At 41.3% G+C, this 20,176-nt stretch overlaps 1 protein-coding gene and 1 long non-coding RNA gene across 2 annotated transcripts in view; both read left to right on the top strand.

Annotated features, from left to right (window-relative positions):
- colec11 (collectin sub-family member 11) overlaps positions 1-14,194 on the top strand; it is a 56,091-nt gene extending 41,897 nt beyond the window's left edge. Inside the window, exons 5-6 of the mRNA XM_034172569.1 lie at positions 13,302-13,397; positions 13,585-14,194. Coding sequence (XP_034028460.1) covers positions 13,302-13,397; positions 13,585-13,976 — 488 coding nt within the window. The 3' untranslated portion in view covers positions 13,977-14,194. The remainder of the gene's footprint in view (positions 1-13,301; positions 13,398-13,584) is intronic.
- The window catches only part of LOC117512516, a 528,597-nt gene that overhangs the window by 231,451 nt on the left and 276,970 nt on the right, over positions 1-20,176 (top strand). The window lies entirely within an intron of this gene.

The following is a 20,176-nucleotide window of genomic DNA, read 5'->3' as shown; positions in this document are numbered from 1 at the left end:
GCCCTCGGTCCAGGCCCACCTTCGGAAGTGCCGTCGGGTGTGGCGCTCCACCCGTTCTGCCTTGTTGAAAGCCCGGACGAGGGCGAAGACCCATGCAGACCGCCGGCGGTCCCCGGCCCCTGCTTACCAGCCCGGGCAGGAGGTGTGGCTATCCACAAAGGACATCCCCCTCCAGGTGGACTCCCCGAAGCTCAAGGACAGGTACATTGGACCATACAAAATCCTCAAAATCCTCAGTCCTCAGTCAAAACCGGGTGGATCCGCAGTGAAGCTGGGAGTCAGAGCTTCATTGTGGATCCACCCGGTTTTTCATGTGTTGAGAATCAAACCTCACCACACCTCACCCCTCTGTGCTCCCGGACCGGCACCGCCTCCTGCCCGGATCATCGACGGGGAGCCGGCTTGGACAGTGCGCCGGCTCCTGGACGTCAGTCGGATGGGCTGGGGGTTCCAGTATTTGGTGGACTGGGAGGGGTATGGACCCGAAGAACGCTCCTGGGTAAAGAGGAGCTTCATCCTGGATCCGGCCCTCCTGGCCGATTTCTACCGCCGTCACCCGGATAAGCCGGGTCGGGCGCCAGGAGGCGCTCGTTGAGGGGGGGGTCCTGTTGTGTGGGCCGCCAGAAGAGGAGGTACTGCTGGCCCAGCACCAGAGGGCGCCCTGCCTGAAGTGCAGGCTTCAGGCACAAGAGGGCGCTGCCGCCACGGACACAGCCGGGGGTGACAGCTGTCACTCATTATCTCTTGACAGCTGTCACCCATCTACACTTCATCATCTCACTCCATAAAGACCGGACGTCATCTCCACCTCGTTGCCGAGATATCATCTACCTGTGAAGGTAATTTCTCTGCTGACTTAAAACTGAATAATAGTCTGAACTCTTTTGCAGCCGTTTTCCTGTGGTGTGCCTTATCTGCTGGATTGGCATTTGGTGTGAATAGCGACGGCTTCGCTTCACACCCAAACCAGATAAGTGGTTTAACAGGAGCTGCACGAGTGTGTGATTAGAGGTGGAGGTGATTTTCCACCTTCTGACTGTTTTTGTTACTGGGTGTGCACACACCCACATCTCACTGTTTGTGCTCCTCGCCAGCAGTACCAGATCCGACAGTCGGGGACGGTGATCACCTGGGAATTTGGGACTTGGCGGCTCCAGTATTCACCAGGTTCTGTGGCGGTGGAAATCGTGTGGTCCCGGCTCTTCTCAGGACAGACGTCTTCTATCCTCGAGCCTGCCCACACGTCACCTTGGTGTATTGACTGCTATCAGATTCTGCGATTGTCTGTATAATCGTTGTGCACATTCACAACATTAAATTGTTACCTTTTGGCTCATCTATTGACCGTTCATTTGCGCCCCCTGTTGTGGGTCCGTGTCACTACACTTTCCCCAACAAGTGTGCATATCATGAATGCTTGGTCTTGTTGGATTTGTGAGAATCTACTGAATCTACTGGTACCTTGTTTCCCATGTAACAATAAGAAATATACTCAAAACCTGGATTAATCTTTTTAGTCACATAGCACTAGTGTAAAAACACATAGAGCTTTTTTTCTTTCCACTGACACCAGTGCATTGCTTGTGGGGTGGGTAAGAGCTAGACCTTGTTCGTGTAGGTGCACATAAATTTCCCTCGTGGATCCAAACAAATAGTCACGCTTCAGACAAAACAGACAAAAACATTCACACCCGCACACAGAATTGAAAGTTTCCAATTCACCTAACCTGCATGTCTTTGGTTGTGGGAGGAAGCCGGAGCACCCAGAGGGAACATGCAAACTCCACACAGAAAGGCCACAGGTGGGAATCGAGCCCATGACCTTCTTGCTGTGAGGCAACCGTGCTAACCACTAAGCCACAGTGCTGCCACAGATAAGCCAAATACCTGTTAATTATGTTTTATCCCCCTGGTATGAAATATGGGAGGATACAGTGATCAGCAAGTCCGTCTGTCCATCCAGCTGGCCAATTTAATTTATATTTAAATTTATATTTGTATTTGGGTGATTATAGTCACCTTTTTGAAACTGCTGGCTAAGGCTAAGCGTAAATTTGGTAAGATTGTAATTCACGTCGGCAGTAATGACACCCGGTTACGCCAATCGGAGGTCACTAAAATTAACATTGAATCGTGTGTAACTTTGCAAAAACAATGTCGGACTCTGTAGTTTTCTCTGGGCCCCTCCCCAATCGGACCGGGAGTGACATGTTTAGCTGCATGTTCTCCTTGAATTGCTGGCTGTCTGAGTGGTGTCCAAAAAATGAGGTGGGCTTCATAGATAATTGGCAAAGCTTCTGGGGAAAACCTGGTCTTGTTAGGAGAGACGGCATCCATCCCACTTTGGATGGAGCAGCTCTCATTTCTAGAAATCTGGCCAATTTTCTTAAATCCTCCAAACCGTGACTATCCAGGGTTGGGACCAGGAAGCAGAGTTGTAGTCTTACACACCTCTCTGCAGCTTCTCTCCCCCTGCCATCCCCTCATTACCCCATCCCTGTAGAGACGGTGCCTGCTCCCAGACCACCAATAACCAGCAAAAATCTATTTAAGCATAAAAATTCAAAAAGAAAAAATAATATAGCACCTTCAACTGCACCACAGACTAAAACAGTTAAATGTGGTCTATTAAACATTAGGTCTCTCTCTTCTAAGTCCCTGTTAGTAAATGATATAATAATTGATCAACATATTGATTTATTCTGCCTTACAGAAACCTGGTTACAGCAGGATGAATATGTTAGTTTAAATGAGTCAACACCCCCGAGTCTCACTAACTGCCAGAATCCTGTAGCACGGGCCGAGGCGGAGGATTAGCAGCAATCTTCCATTCCAGCTTATTAATTAATCAAAAACCCAGACAGAGCTTTAATTCATTTGAAAGCTTGACTCTTAGTCTTGTCCATCCAAACTGGAAGTCCCAAAAACCAGTTTTATTTGTTATTATCTATCGTCCACCTGGTCGTTACTGTGAGTTTCTCTGTGAATTTTCAGACCTTTTGTCTGACTTAGTGCTTAGCTCAGATAAGATAATTATAGTGGGCGATTTTAACATCCACACAGATGCTGAGAATGACAGCCTCAACACTGCATTTAATCTATTATTAGACTCAATTGACTTTGCTCAAAATGTAAATGAGTCCACCCACCACTTTAATCATATCTTAGATCTTGTTCTGACTTATGGTGTGGAAATTGAAGACTTAACAGTATTCCCTGAAAACTCCCTTCTGTCTGATCATTTCTTAATAACATTTACATTTACTCTGATGGACCACCCAGCAGTGGGGAATAAGTTTCATTACACTAGAAGTCTTTCAGAAAGCGCTGTAACTAGGTTTAAGGATATGATTCCTTCTTTATGTTCTCTAATGCCATATACCAACACAGTGCAGAGTAGCTACCTAAACTCTGTAAGTGAGATAGAGTATCTCGTCAATAGTTTTACATCCTCATTGAAGACAACTTTGGATGCTGTAGCTCCTCTGAAAAAGAGAGCTTTAAATCAGAAGTGCCTGACTCCGTGGTATAACTCACAAACTCGCAGCTTAAAGCAGATAACCCGTAAGTTGGAGAGGAAATGGCGTCTCACTAATTTAGAAGATCTTCACTTAGCCTGGAAAAAGAGTCTGTTGCTCTATAAAAAAGCCCTCCGTAAAGCTAGGACATCTTACTACTCATCACTAATTGAAGAAAATAAGAACAAAGAACTTCTTATGGCCTCAGACAGTGGACTCATCTCTGTGCTTGTTCTGTTAGACCTCAGTGCTGCTTTTGATACTGTTGACCATAAAATTTTATTACAGAGATTAGAGCATGCCATAGGTATTAAAGGCACTGCGCTGCGGTGGTTTGAATCATATTTATCTAATAGATTACAATTTGTTCATGTAAATGGGGAATCTTCTTCACAGACTAAGGTTAATTATGGAGTTCCACAAGGTTCTGTGCTAGGACCAATTTTATTCACTTTATACATGCTTCCCTTAGGCAGTATTATTAGACGGCATTGCTTAAATTTTCATTGTTACGCAGATGATACCCAGCTTTATCTATCCATGAAGCCAGAGGACACACACCAATTAGCTAAACTGCAGGATTGTCTTACAGACATAAAGACATGGATGACCTCTAATTTCCTGCTTTTAAACTCAGATAAAACTGAAGTTATTGTACTTGGCCCCACAAATCTTAGAAACATGGTGTCTAACCAGATCCTTACTCTGGATGGCATTACCCTGACCTCTAGTAATACTGTGAGAAATCTTGGAGTCATTTTTGATCAGGATATGTCATTCAATGTACATATTAAACAAATATGTAGGACTGCTTTTTTGCATTTACGCAATATCTCTAAAATTAGAAAGGTCTTGTCTCAGAGTAATGCTGAAAAACTAATTCATGCATTTATTTCCTCTAGGCTGGACTATTGTAATTTATTATTATCAGGTTGTCCTAAAAGTTCCCTGAAAAGCCAGTTAATTCAAAATGCTGCAGCTTGAGTACTGACGGGGACTAGAAGGAGAGAGCATATCTCACCCATATTGGCCTCTCTTCATTGGCTTCCTGTTAATTCTAGAATAGAATTTAAAATTCTTCTTCTTACTTATAAGGTTTTGAATAATCAGGTCCCATCTTATCTTAGGGACCTCATAGTACCATATCACCCCAATAGAGCGCTTCGCTCTCAGACTGCAGGCTTACTTGTAGTTCCTAGGGTTTGTAAGAGTAGAATGGGAGGCAGAGTCTTCAGCTTTCAGGCTCCTCTCCTGTGGAACCAGCTCCCAATTCGGATCAGGGAGACAGACACCCTCTCTACTTTTAAGATTAGGCTTAAAACTTTCCTTTTTGCTAAAGCTTATAGTTAGGGCTGGATCAGGTGACCCTGAACCATCCCTTAGTTATGCTGCTATAGACTTAAACTGCTGGGGGGTTCCCATGATGCACTGAGTGTTTCTTTCTCTTTTTGCTCTGTATGCACCACTCTGCATTTAATCATTAGTGATTGATCTCTGCTCCCCTCCACAGCATGTCTTTTTCCTGGTTCTCTCCCTCAGCCCCAACCAGTCCCAGCAGAAGACTGCCCCTCCCTGAGCCTGGTTCTGCTGGAGGTTTCTTCCTGTTAAAAGGGAGTTTTTCCTTCCCACTGTCGCCAAGTGCTTGCTCACAGGGTGTCGTTTTGACCCTTGGGGTTTTTACGTAATTATTGTATGGCCTTGCCTTACAATATAAAGCGCCTTGGGGCAACTGTTTGTTGTGATTTGGCGCTATAGAAATAAAATTGATTGATTGATTGATTGACCTTGGGGTCAATTTCAAAGTCAGAGCAAAATATTCAAGACAGTGTCATTGCCATCCTTGTTAGCACAGATCTCAAGAACCAGTTGACCAATTTCATTCATATTTAGCACAAGGGTGTACTTGGGTGATCCCTGACAGCTTGTATTACTGATTTGTAGGGACTGGGGATATCATCTCCTGTAACTCTTGTTTATTGAAACAGCTCCATTTAATAACTACAACAGAAATATTTAGAGTTTGTGTGCATGTGTGTGTGTGTGTGTCTGTGTGTGTGTGTGTGTGTGTTTTGCAGTGGACTTTGAGTTTTGGAATTAAATGTTTGTTTTGCCATGGTTCTCTTAAATGTGCAAAAATGTTTGCATGTAAACAAAAGGTTCATTCATGTTAAGAGAGAGGACAATAGAGAAGACAGTGGAACACACGAACACAGAGACAGACGGACAGAACTGAATATCGTTTCTGTCAGTATGTAAACGTCTTACTTTTGAGAGATGAATACAATAGAATTAAAGTTGTGGTGATATTTCAAATCTTCTCTTACAGCCAGAAACACAACATTCAGGCATTTTTTTCATACAATCTACACTGAATACAACCCCTGGCAAAAATTATGGAATCACCGACCTCGGAGGATGTTCATTCAGTTGTTTAATTTTGTAGAAAAAAAGCAGATCACAGACATGACACAAAACTAAAGTCATTTCAGTGACCCTTAATTGGAGTAAACGGTTGAAGATGAGTGAGTGAGATCATTTTTTTTCTCTGTGGAACTGTTTCACTCTCATCCTACAGTTCTGTATTACAGTTTAATCTTTACTGTGTGATTTCCGGCCAAGTGGCCAATCCGAAGTGTGTCACAGAATTTCGCTGAGTTTCTGCTTAAAACAGTAACAGTAAGCAAGAAATCAGTAAGAAAGTAAGTAAAGTAAAGATCGGATTAGCCGCGAAGCTAACGGCGACCTATCCAGGCCAGCGGTGTACCATCCAGGCCCACGGCGTCAGTGGAAGCGATCCATCCAGGCCCACGGCGTTGGCAGAGACGAACCATCCAGGCCCGCGGCGTCAGCAGAGGTGAACCATCCAGGCCCGCGAAATAGGCAGAGGCGAACCATCCAGGCCTGCGGCGTCGGCGGAGGAGGCTATCCATCTAGGCCCATGGCGTCGGCGGAAGAGGTGATCCATCCAGGCCCGCGGCGTCGGTGGAGGAGGCGATACATCCAGGCCCGTGGCGTCAGCGGAGGCGAACCATCCAGGCCCGTGGCATCGGCGCAGGAGGCGATCCATCCAGGCCCGCGGCGTCGGTTACATCCGGGGATGGCGACGGCTACATCCGAGGTTGGCGAAGGCTACACCCGAGGCTGGCGACGGCTACACCCGAGGCTGGCGACGGCTACATCCGAGGCTGGCGGCGGCTACATCCGAGGTTGGCGGCGGCTACATCCGGCGCTGGCAGCGGCTACAACCGAGGCTGGTGGCAGCTACATCCGAGGCTGGTGGCGGCTACATCCAAGGCTGGCAGCGGCTGCGACCGAGGCTGATGGCGGCTATGACCGAGGCTGGTGGCGGCTATATCCAAGTAACATCAGGGCAGGTCGGTGTGTGGCGACCGGACTTGTGGTGAGGGAGACTACGAGAGAGAACTGTTTTATAATTAATTGTGGCCAGTACTGAACCTTACTTAACATGGCACCACCTAGGAAGACAGATAAACTGGAGGAAGATATAGAGGAAATAAAGACCTCATTAAACCGTATTTCAAAAGACATGACTAATTTAGACAAGTTGATGAAGGAGATCAAGGAGCTCAAGAATCTTGATGGAGAGAAGGACAGGATTATCAGGAAACTTGAGCAGCGAGTGGATGAACTTGAACAATATTCTAGAAAAGACGATGTCATAATATCTGGTTTTGAAACAAAACATCGGTCATACGCAAGGGTGGTGGATTCTGGTGGAGCCAATGGGGTGGATGCACCACCTGAAGAACTTCAAACATTAGAACAGCAAGTTACATCAAAAAGGTGTTGTCATACATCAAGACACTATATCAGACTGTCACATTATTCCATCCAACAACAGTAAAAATAAACTACCTAATATTATTATACGATTTACAAGCAGAAAATACAAAAATGAATTATTAAGACAATCAAAGAATCCGAAAGGAACAAATGTCTATATAAATGAGCATCTAATGAAAAAAATGCAGATATTGCCAGGGAAGCAAGACTACTAAAAAAACAGAAACACATTGTTGCTACATGGGTCTGGAACTGTAGGGTTTGGATCAGAGTGACAGAAGGGACAAAGGGTATATAAATCAGAGACATGGAGGACCTTACAAAGTACAGACCTGAGTAGACAAATAAATATGACGTTGATTGGTAGTATGACCAACAAAAAATCAGATCAAACATGGAAACAGAGGATAAAATATATGACATAGACACCAATATTGATGAAAGTATATTTGACTTGACTACAATTGGTTGTGAGTATTATATGGAAAAACAGTTAAATAGTGAAAAAATTACTGAAGATACCCTGTCACTCATACATATAAACATCCGAAGCTTGTATTGGAAAATGTCAAAAATAAAAGATCATTTAAACCAGTTTAAGAATAGATTCAGCATTGTTGCAATCACAGAATCTTGGCTTAAAGATGACCTCATGGCTGATGTTCAAATGGAGGGATATGAGCTATATTTTGTAAATAGAAGAGATAAAAAAAAGGCAGAAGTATTGCTTTGTACATAAAAACTGATCTGACGTAAAATTGTAGAAGAAATGACAATTATAGATGATGTCATAGAAATTGTAACAGTGGAAATTGTACATGAAACATCTAAAAATATTCTAATCAGTTGTGAATACAGAGCACCAGACTCTTGTGTTGTGAAATTTACAGATAAAATAATAGAATTATTCCATCAAATCAAAAACAAAACGCTCTTTATGTGTGGAGACTTTAATGTTAATGTGGAAAGCTCCAGTTGCCAAAGAGCAAGTGATTTTGTGAATTCAATGAATAGCTTGGGCTTATTCCCCTTGATAACAAAACCAACCAGAATTACATCGCAAAGTGCAACTGTAATTGACAATATATTCACAAATAGAACAGATGAAATTATCAAGAATGGGATCTTGAGATCTTAGTGATCATTTACCAGTTTTTTCAATATTTAAATATAAAAATAGGTACAAAAAAAACTGTTATAAACTTTAAAAGAGATAAGTCATTAAAAGCCTTAGAGGCATTAAATTATGACCTTAAAAATCAAAATTGGGAAGAAGTTTATGTCGGCGACGTTAATGTAGCATATAATTCATTTATGAAAATACTGATGAAATCATATAATAAAAATTGTAAATTAATAAAAACTAGTAAGAAAAGAGTAAATAAACCATGGCTGACTAAGGGAATAAAAAACGCTTGTATAAAGAAAAACTATTTATATAGGTGTTTTTTAAAAATGCAAACAAAGGAAACAGAACACAGATACAAAAAATATAAAAATAAACTATTGACAATAATTAGGAAACAAAAAAAAAGATTATTATAGTGAACAATTAAATAAGAGTAAAGATAATATGAGGGCAACATGGGGAATTATAAAAAGTGTTAGGTGTTAATGATGGCTTTCATTTAGCTTTTCTGTATGTAAATCCCATTTCCTTTAGGCGGTTTCTTACAGTTCAGTCACAGACGTTGACTCCAGTTTCCTCCCATTCGTTCCTCATTTGTTTTGTTGTGCATTTTTGATTTTTGAGACATATTGCTTTAAGTTTTCTGTCTTGACGCTTTGATGTCTTCCTTGGCCTACCAGTATGTTTGCCTTTAACAACCTTCCCACGTTGTTTGTATTTGGTCCAGAGTTTAGACACAGCTGACTGTAAACAACCAACATCTTCTGCAACATTGCGTGATGATTTACCCTCTTTTAAGAGTTTGATAATCCTCTCCTTTGTTTCAATTGACATCTCTCGTGTTGGAGCCATGATTCATGTCAGTCCACTTGGTGCAACAGCTCTCCAAGGTGTGATCACTCCTTTTTAGATGCAGACTAACGAGCAGATCTGATATGATGCAGGTGTTAGTTTTGGGGATGAAAATTTACAGGGTGATTCCATAATTTATTCCTCAGAATTGAGTGAGTCCATATTTTTTTTCCCTCTGCTTTGTCTAAAAAAGTAACCGTTACTGACTGCCACAATTATTTTTCCTGATTTCTTATAGTGTTTCTTAAAGCCAGAAAGTTGCCATTTGAAATGACTTTAGTTTTGTGTCATGTCTGTGATCTGCTTTTTTTCTACAAAATTAAACAACTGAATGAACATCCTCTGAGGCCGGTGATTCCATAATTGTTGCCAGGGGTTGTATATGAATAAATCACTATCAAAACAATGGGAAACAAAGCGCGCAAGGTTTGTTTGGACTCGAAAGTGGTATGTGTAGTCAGTAGATAGTGCCTGGGCGTGGCTGACATTGTGATGAATGGTCTGTGGAGCCCTAATGGTGCTGCTGTGCTTCTTGCTTCTTTCAGAGGTGTTCTGTCACTTCTCAGCATGTCTGCCAATTAAAATCCTGTCTTTGGCGACCAAGTGAAAAGTAAATATCCCCCATTTGTTTTTAGTTTCATTTTATTATTTACTAGTGTCCTTGTTTGTTTGTTTGTTGGTCTGAATGATTTGGATTTGTTGAAGAATCCTTACCATCCTTGGTGGCAGAATTAATTTTTTTGTGTACCCTTGTTTGATTGTATGGTACATAAGACCTTCATTAAGGTATTCCAGTCTGGTGCGGTGACTGCACCCTTGGGCAAATTTTTTATAAGCAAAATTCAAAATGGCCACAGTTGCCCACAAGAAATATCTTTAAATGGCTATATCTCTTAAGTGTTGGGCTTTCTAGGTATTCTGTGTTAGTATGCGCCCGCGGCCGATGTGCTGAATGAATTCCTGTGCAAAAAGTAGTTCCCAGATAATTGTGATATATTCCTGTGAGATAATGAGTATATCTCATCTAAATTAATTCTAAAATTTACCAATTGGGTGAGGCAACATCCAATTTGCCTGGATTTGAGAAACCCCCAGAATTGTTTAAATTACCACATATATATGTACAATAAAGAGCAACTATGAAATTCTGTTAGTTATGAATTAAAAGAAATTTAGCAAAACCATGTAGGCTAGTCTATTCTTGACTCAGAATGTTCATGCATACATTGTCTTATGTTTAAAATACAAATATACCTCAAATACAATAAGATGCAGGGACAAGTTTCAACATCAGTCTCAACTTGTAAAGGAACATATAGTATCAAAATACATTATTTCACATGAAATGTGGTGTGAATAACATATCAACTAGAAAAGCTAAACAAATAAGAATCTGGTGAAGATCTGTGTTAGGGCCCTGTCACACCATGACGATTTAGCCAGCATATGCTGACTGTAGTAAAAACGCTGGCATACGCGGGTGTATGTCTAAGTTATGCAGCTGTCACACCTTGACAATTTAGCCAGCGTATGCTGACAGCCCCGTCCGGGTCGGTACTGCATGATATGATACTTGTGGGAACAGTTAAGTCTGGCTTAGTTTGCATTTCCACCGCCGGCAGAACCCTTTTGTTTAGCAGGTGTAACACTTAAATATTGACAAGCACGTCATCAAGTGCACGCAGGCTGTCGAGCACTGTCTCTTCTCCACACGGAGGCCAGACAGAGGAATTTAACATTTTTAAATGTTATTTTAGTCTTGGTGGATCATGGGATTTATTTTCAACACATGCAAAATGCTGAAGAATCAACTAATGTCTGTGATAAACGCTGATGTGAATGAATGAAGCGCTGTGATTCTTTCAGATTTTAAAATAACTTAATTGTCTTGTTGTGGTGCAAACAGCCAGCGTTCTCTAGTTCAGGCTGAGAAACACACAGAGAACAGAAAAACCACAGAGGGACTGCCTTTAAAACACTACATTTCTTCAGCCATGACAAGGAACTAAAGTATTTTCAGATGCCATTTTCCAAAATCAGGATGTTTTATGTGGATAGGTTTTCATCAGGCTGTGATGATGAATCTGACTGAAACGAACAGGTAAGATTAAGACTTTATATTCACTCCGTGTGTGAATGTTTGAAACAGCCTGTTTGCATGAGGACTGCAGCTTTGAACCAATCAATGTACAGCATCAATACACACATTTTGACTTATTTGTGATTTATTTATTTATTTCAGTCAGCACGCTCATGCAACAACATAAAAATAAATAAAAGAAAAAATATAATCTAACAAAAAGGAAAAATACATAAAATACTGAAATAGCACATGTAGCTGTGTGAAAAAGGTCAAGGCTGAAGCTAAGTTACTTATGAGTAACCTGTAAGAAATGTGTTTCAACAATTGCATAACTTGCCTGCAACTTATGTCCCGAAACGTACACGCTAAAACTGTTAACTGTGTTCTACTCAATTTTTTTGGTGAAACATTTTTACACTTAAAAATATTGAGTAAATTAAAAAGCTGTGAAATAATTTAAATATACTTGATGATCTTGGTAACTCTATGTAAAAATATTAAGGATATAAGTCCTTTCCAAATATTCTGAATGAAATTTACCAAACGAAGTGTATTTCAGAAAATGTAATTTGTTAAGCAAATGCTAATTTATTTCAATGAAATAAACTCAAATAATAAATGTAAAGATAAAATTAACTGTTAAATTTTTAGGCATTTCATTTGGTGTATCCAACTCAAACAATCAGTTGTATGTATTTCAGAGATTTTATTAAGTTAGTATTGCTCTCGTATACAAAGCCAATCATACACTGGCATACGTCAAAAATATTGTGCATGCCCAAACTTTTTTGAGGTACTCGGCATATTATGACGTATAGCAACGTGCTCTTAACTAAAACAAAACTTACACTCAACTGATTAGACATATGCCAGCATATACTGTATCAGTGTTTTTAAAATGGTCAGCATACGCTGGCTAAATCATCAAGGTGTGACAGGGTGTTACACTGGAACATGTAATAATGTCGGTTATATTGTAATAATTAGAACATTTTGTCCCTTCCCTTTCACCTGCCTAATACATCCACAACAGTGTTCATTTTTATTTTTCTCACCCCAAATACCCAAATATTCTAACCCATCTGCCAGAATTTTAGCATTTTCGGGAATCCCCACCTCCTATGCCACTGCGTGTGAGTTCTAATGGAGACAATCATTTAAGCCCTGGTCACAACCCACCGTGCGTTTTTTTTCGCCGTACGTTTTCTGCGGATGCCACGGCCACTACGTTTTTGTGAAAATGTACGGAGGCAGTAGCAAGAGGAGGGAGGGAGTACGTTCAACACACGTCTCTAGGAGCGTAACAATAAAGAGAGATGACAATAATGCAGTGTGTGTGTGTGCGTGTGTGTGTGTTGGGGGGGGTGTCGCTTTTCTTTTTTTATGAGCGGTACCAGAGCGGCAGGTGTTTTTCGGCGTCGGCGATGCATGAGCATGTCCAGCCTGCAGCGGTCAGCTGTACGAGTGTTTACTTGCCTCGAAAAGTTACAGCTAGTTACTGAAGATGTGGAGTGTGTGTTGCTGACGTTTGGAAATAAAGTCCAAGTTCAAGTGAGAAGCTGCGTTGTGCATGCAAGTCTGTCGGCCTCCAAATCCGTACTGCCTACATACAGATTTGGTTAATTCAATAGTAAGTGAATGAAAATGTGCCGCTTTGAATCCGTACTGAGGCAGTACTCACAACGTGCGTCATCTGTACTGCTGGTAAATCCGCAGCCTGACCGCAGCGAAAGTTCTGCATGCACTAAAACCTCTACGGTGTGTCTGCATGCTCCTAAATTCGTACTGAGGCAGTACTTACGAAGTACGGATCTCCAAATTTAGCCCACGTTTTTGCAAGTAGACTGCACACATGTGCAAGTACAGCGGGTTGTGACCACGGCTTTAGTGAATGACTTTGTCTTTGTGATATCAGGAGTTCCATGTGAGTGCACACCAATGAGAAAGATGATCGGAGAAATGGACATTCTTGTTTCCCAGATATCCTCCGAACTCAAGTTCATAAAAAATGGTATGATCCTAATATTTTGCTCTGATACTGCACCTTAAATCAATGAATGACAATAAATTAATGTTTTGCCAGCAATTTATGAAGCTGCTTCACATGTTCTCCTGAAACAAGTATAAATGTTGAACATGTCAGTGTGAAATTTACAGAAATACAAGTGCTCATTTTTCAGCACTGCCCTCCCCTGCAGCTGTTGCTGGCATAAAAGAGACAGACAGTAAGGTCTATCTGTTGGTGAAGGAGGAGAAACGTTATTCCGACGCAGAGACCTACTGTCAAACAAGGGGAGGGCACCTGGCCATGCCCAAGGAGGAGGCTTCCAACACGGCCATTGCTGTATATATTAGCAAGGCGGGCCTTAACAGAGTCTACATCGGCATCCATGACCTGGACAACGAAGGTGTTTTCACCTATGTGGATCGTTCTCCCATGACCACGTTCAACAAATGGCGAAAAGGAGAACCCACCAACGCCTATGACGATGAAGACTGTACTGAGATGGTGGCGACTGGGGAATGGACTGATGTGGCTTGCCATCCTACTATGTATTTTGTGTGTGAATTTGACAAGGATAGTGTCTGAGCTCATCTTTAGAAGAGAAAAGCTTCTGCAGTAAGAGGAAGCTGTAGAAAATACAGCTGACTAAATCAAAACATGGCGTGTTTACCTGAAAAATCTATCTTTAAATGGAATGACAAAACAACATGCAACTTATAGAAAATAGCATGTCAACTGTATATACTTTCCTTTTGCTAACAATGATGTGCTTGCTGAAAAATATAAAATTAAGCTATTTATTGTCCTCACCATTTTTTTATGTTTATTTTTTCATGTTGTGTAGACTACTTATGGAAGAATATTTCCATCAAAGCCTTCAACAAATTGCCAGTTGATGTACTACAAATACATTAACTGTGTATACACACACACACACACACACATATATATATATATACAGTTGTATGCAAAGGTTTGGGCACCCTGATAATTTTCATGATTTTCCTTTATAAATCATTTGGTTGTCAGAAATTTCAGTTAAAAATATCATATAGCAGATGAACACACTGATATTTGAGAAGTGATATGAAGTTTCTAGTATTTACAGAAAGTGTACAGTAATTTTTTTAAACAAAATTAGGCAGGTGCATAAATTTGGGCACTCTTGTCATTTTATTGATGTAATTACATTTAGCACTAATTATTGGAACACAAAATTGGTTTGGTAAGCTCATTGACCCTTGACCTCCTTACAAAGGTGAATTCAATCATGAGAAAGGTTATTTAAGGTGGGCATTTACAAATGTTTCCCCTCTTTGCATCTCTTCTAATGAGTGGCAACATGGGATCCTCTAAACAACTCTCAAATGACCTGAAAAGTTTAGGGGAAGGATACAAAAAGCTATCTCAGAGATTTTACCTGTCAGATTCCACTGTGAGGAACATAGTGAGGAACCCTCTCTACTTTTAAGATTAGGCTTAAAACTTTCCTTTTTGCTAAAGCTTATAGTTAGGGCTGGATCAGGTGACCCTGAACCATCCCTTAGTTATGCTGCTATAGACGTAGACTGCTGGGGGGTTCCCATGATGCACTGTTTCTTTCTCTTTTTGCTCTGTATGCACCACTCTGCATTTAATCATTAGTGATTGATCTCTGCTCCCCTCCACAGCATGTCTTTTTCCTGGTTCTCTCCCTCAGCCCCAACCAGTCCCAGCAGAAGACTGCCCCTCCCTGAGCCTGGTTCTGCTGGAGGTTTCTTCCTGTTAAAAGGGAGTTTTTCCTTCCCACTGTAGCCAAGTGCTTGCTCACAGGGGGTCGTTTTGACCGTTGGAGTTTTACATAATTATTGTATGGCCTTGCCTTACAATATAAAGCGCCTTGGGGCAACTGTTTGTTGTGATTTGGCGCTATATAAAAAAATTGATTGATTGATTGAAATGGAAGACCGTAGGCACAGTACTAGATAAGGCCCGAAGTGGCAGGCCAAGAACAATCTCAGATAAGCTGAAGCGAAGGATGGCAACCCACAGACCTGCTCCAAAGACCTACAACATGATCTTGCAGCAGGCAGTGTCTCTGTGCATCATTCAACTATACAGCGCACTTTACACAAGGAGATTCTGGATGATGCTAGAATGCAGAGGAAGCCTTTTCTGCGTACACGTCACAGTCACTTGAGGTATGCTAAAGCACATTTGGACAAGCCAGCTTCATTTTGGAATAAGGTGCTGTGGACTGATGAAACTAAAATTGAGGTATTTGGACATAACAAGGGGCAGTATGCATGGCTGAAAAAGAACACAGCATTCCAAGAAAAACACTTGCTACCTACAGTAAAATTTGGAGGTGGTTCCATCATGCTGTGGGGCTGTGTGGCCAGTGCAGGTACTGGGAGTCTTGTTAAAGTTGAGGGTCACATGGATTCCAGTCAATATCAGCAGATTCTTGAGAACAATGTTCATGAATCAGTGACAACGTTGAAGTTGCGCCAGGGCTGGATCTTTCAACAAGACAATCACCCTAAACACTGCTCAAAATCTACTAAGGCCTTCATGCAGAGGAACAAGTACAGCGTTCTGGAATGGCCATCTCAGTCCCCAGACCTGAATATTATTGAAGGAACAAGTACAATGTTCTGGAATGGCCATCTCTGTCCCTAGACCTGAATATAATTGAAAATCTGTGGTGATTTTAAGTGGGCTTTCCATGCTCGGAAACAAACCTGACTGAACTGGAGATGCTTTGTAATGAAGAATGGTCCAAAAGACCTTCAACCAGAATCCAGACTCTCATTGGAAGCTATAGGAAGCATTTAAAGGCTGTTATTTCTGCAAAAGGAGGATCTACTAAATATTTGATTTTTTTTTCTGTTGGAGTCCCCAAATGTATGCACCTGCCTAATGTTGTTTAAAGAATTATTGCACACTTTTTATAAATCTTATGAACTTCATTTCACTTCTCAAATATCACTGTTTTTTCTGCTATAGCCTATATGATATATTTAACTGAAACTGCTGATCCAGACAACCAATGATTTATAAAGGAAAATCATGGAAATCATCAGGGGTGCCCAAAGTACATATAATGTGTGTGTGTGTGTGTGTGTGTGTGTGTGTACCAGGGCTGGATCCAGAGTGAAAATCTGACAGATGCATTTTTGCCCAATGATAAAATAAAAATCATACGCATCTTGTTATTCAATAATATTCATTCTTTTATTCATGTGCAACATATACTGTCACACTTCTTTTAATATGTTTATTATACTTCATGGACCATAGTGAACACTTATTTATATAAATATGATGTCCTAAAAAACACTATAACAAAAATTGACTGTAAACAGGATTAAATTTATTGCCAAAATCTTTCAATTACACCTGAATCTATATATGATTTTTCAATTTTTTTTCAATTGATAAAATCAATAAAAATATGACTGCATATATTTTTAATAATAATATATTGAGATACAGACAGTTCACAGAAGACATTTTCCATTGATACCAATCAAAATTAGAAACAGTCCAGCAGGTAACAATACGAGGTCTGTCAATAAAGTATAGGTCCTTTTTATTTTTTTCAAAAACTATATGGATTTCATTCATATGTTTTTACGTCAGACATGCTTGAACCCTGGTGCGCATGCATGAGTTTTTCCACGCCTGTCGGTGACGTCATTCGCCTGTGAGCACTCCTTGTGGGAGGAGTCGTCCAGCCCCTCGTCGGAATTCCTTTGTCTGAGAAGTTGCTGAGAGACCGGCGCTTTGTTTGATCAAAATTTTTTCTAAACCTGTGAGACACATCGAAGTGGACACAGTTCGAAAAATTAAGCTGGTTTTCAGTGAAAATTTTAACGGCTGACGAGAGATTTTGAGGTGATACTGTCGCTTTAAGGACTTCCCACGGTGCGAGACGTCGCTCAGCGCTCTCAGCCGCCGTCGTCAGCCTGTTCAAGCTGAAAACCTCCACATTTCAGGCTCTATTGATCCAGGACGTCGTGAGAGAACAGAGAAGTTTCAGAAGAAGTCGGTTTCAGCATTTTATCCGGATATTCCACTGTTAAAGGAGATTTTTTTTAATGAAAGACGTGCGGACGCTCCGCCACAGGAAAAACACGTCTGTTGGAAGCCTTAAGGACAAGTTGGAACATGTCCTGCTGTTAAACAATTTCTCATATACTCACTCCACTGAAAGGCATCAAAAGCCGCCTGGATTTTACAAATGGTTATCAACATGGAGGTGTTTTTCCTGTGCCGCCGCACCGCATCGGCTGCGTCCCGACGCGCGGACCCGTCCGCACGTCTTTCATTAAAAAAATCTCCTTTAACAGTGGAATATCCGGATAAAATGCTGAAACCGACTTCTTCTGAAACTTCTCTGTTCTCTCACGACGTCCTGGATCAATAGAGCCTGAAATGTGGAGGTTTTCAGCTTGAACAGGCTGACGACGGCGGCTGAGAGCGCTGAGCGACGTCTCGCACCGTGGGAAGTCCTTAAAGCGACAGTATCACCTCAAAATCTCTCATCAGCCGTTAAAATTTTCACTGAAAACCAGCTTAATTTTTCGAACCGTGTCCACTTCGATGTGTCTCACAGGTTTAGAAAACATTTTGATCAAACAACGCGCCAGTCTCTCAGCAGCTTCTCAGACAAAGGAATTCCGACGAGGGGCTGGACGACTCCTCCCACAAAAAAAAAGAACATACAAAATACACAGGAAACAAAACCAGACACTACAGAATACTGAACAGAAAATAAATGATGAACTCAGAATGAAAATAATAACTAGAAAATTGAGCTGTGGAAAGGGGAAATAAGAGAACTGACCCCAGCCCGGGGTTGGAACCTGACAAAAACTGTATTTTCTAAACTGCCGCAGCTATAGGCCTAGATTTTCCAAGGCATTCAATATGTTCAGAATGACCAGTACATGTTTGGTGTTGGTGGTGGTGGTGGGGGGCATAGAAAAGTGTAAAATTTATTTTGACATTTTAAAGGAAATGGCTAAAATAAGTGGGTCAACTAATTGCAGTACACCAAAAGAAAACAAACATTTGCCAGATATAATGAAATATTATTTTCAGTCATACTGTTTCTGTGTAGGCTCTCAGTTGTCCAGGTGGTTTCCATAGTAGAGAAGCTTGAATCTTCAGATGGACTGGGTTGCTTGACGCGAGGACGTTTCGCTTCAAATCGCAGAAGCTTCCTCAGCTAAAATTCTTGCTCTGATAGTCTGACTTCTGTCTTGACTCTTGTAGAGAAACATAATCAGAAGCCACAAAAGCTGGAGTTTTAAACCTAACCAGACCCCTCCTACCAAGAGGCAGACTACTACAGGCTCATGACTAAACAATAGCTCTAATTAGCACCTATTGTGCTCTAGTTAGCACCATCCTAATGACAGGGCAGCTGTCCCTCCTAATGATTGGATGGAGCCTCTCCTGATGGCACCCTTGACGACTCTCCTGATGACGTGAATGACTCATTGCCATGAACAAAAGACTGAAACTGCTTTGACCTGAGTACCCCATTGTAAACAGGGGACAAAGCGTGTCTCAGACCCCCTCCCCGGTTAAGGCTGGGTTTCAACTGTTTCACATAGAATGCCTCCTTGACCCCTCTCTCAAACCATTTCTTCTCTCTTTTAACTTCCTTGTCCTCAAACATGTGGTTAGTGTCTTTAAGGTGGAGATGAACTGCAGACTGAGGTCCACTTGCGCCCTCTGCGGTGCTGGTATAGCCTTTTGTGTAAAGGTTGCTTAGTCTCACCTATGTAGTGTTCGTTACAGTTTTCCTGACATCTGATAGAATACACTACATTGCTCTGTTTGTAACTAGGGCTCCTGTCCTTAGGGTGAACTAATTTCTGTCTCAAGGTGTTAACCGGTTTAAAGTACACTGGGATTTTGTGCTGTCTGAAGATCCTCTGTAGTTTTTCCCCTACTCCTGCTAAATAAGGGAGAGACACTCCTCTTTTTCTTGAGAAGACAAGAAGAACCATAAGCACTTTTCACCTGTTTAGACACAACTTGCCAACACATTTTCATTGTGGTGCACCTTTGTTGCATAATGGTGAGCACAGGTGGCAAAAGTCAAACACAGTTAATGCACTGGTGTCACCGGTTGAACACAGCAACTCAAAATTGATCACACTTGTGGCCAATGATGTGAGGGAAGCCAGTTCAGAGAGCACTGGTTTGCAGAGGTGAGACAAAGTCACTGTCACGTCATTCTCAACTCATGAATCGGCAAGTCTCAAGTTAGCATGCAAACAATTGGTGGTCATTATGACTTGAGACTTGAGGATTGCTGATTCATGACTTGAGATTGACTTGCTGGAGACTTCGTCTCACCTCTGCTGGTTTGTGAGGCACTACAATGGATAGAAATCTGTGAGGTTTGTGTGAGAGACGGTCGAGGTGGTCTGTGTTGACCATGTTCTTGTCCACGATATGAGCATGAAGGAGACCGGACAAAGGGTCCAACCAAACATCAGTAGATTCACTGTGTCCACCATAATCCCAAGATTTAGAGAACAATTACCTTTTCTGATGTTATAGCTTGTAAATGTTGACAGGAATTACTGTATGACTATATACTGTACCACAGTATACTGTAAGTAAATACATGTTTCAGTACATCACTGTGCCAATGTACTGTAGTATTGTAATGGAGGGTTAACTGTTTGTATGCCTAATATTCCATGTATATTTTTGTACTTTATTTTTATGTAGACTTACTGTATACAAGTGCTAAATGCATATGATTTCTGTTTGTTTTT

This window comes from Thalassophryne amazonica, chromosome 1 (assembly GCF_902500255.1).
Source record: "Thalassophryne amazonica chromosome 1, fThaAma1.1, whole genome shotgun sequence".
Lineage (NCBI taxonomy): Eukaryota > Metazoa > Chordata > Actinopteri > Batrachoidiformes > Batrachoididae > Thalassophryne > Thalassophryne amazonica.
This window is presented reverse-complemented; position numbering and strand designations above follow the sequence as displayed.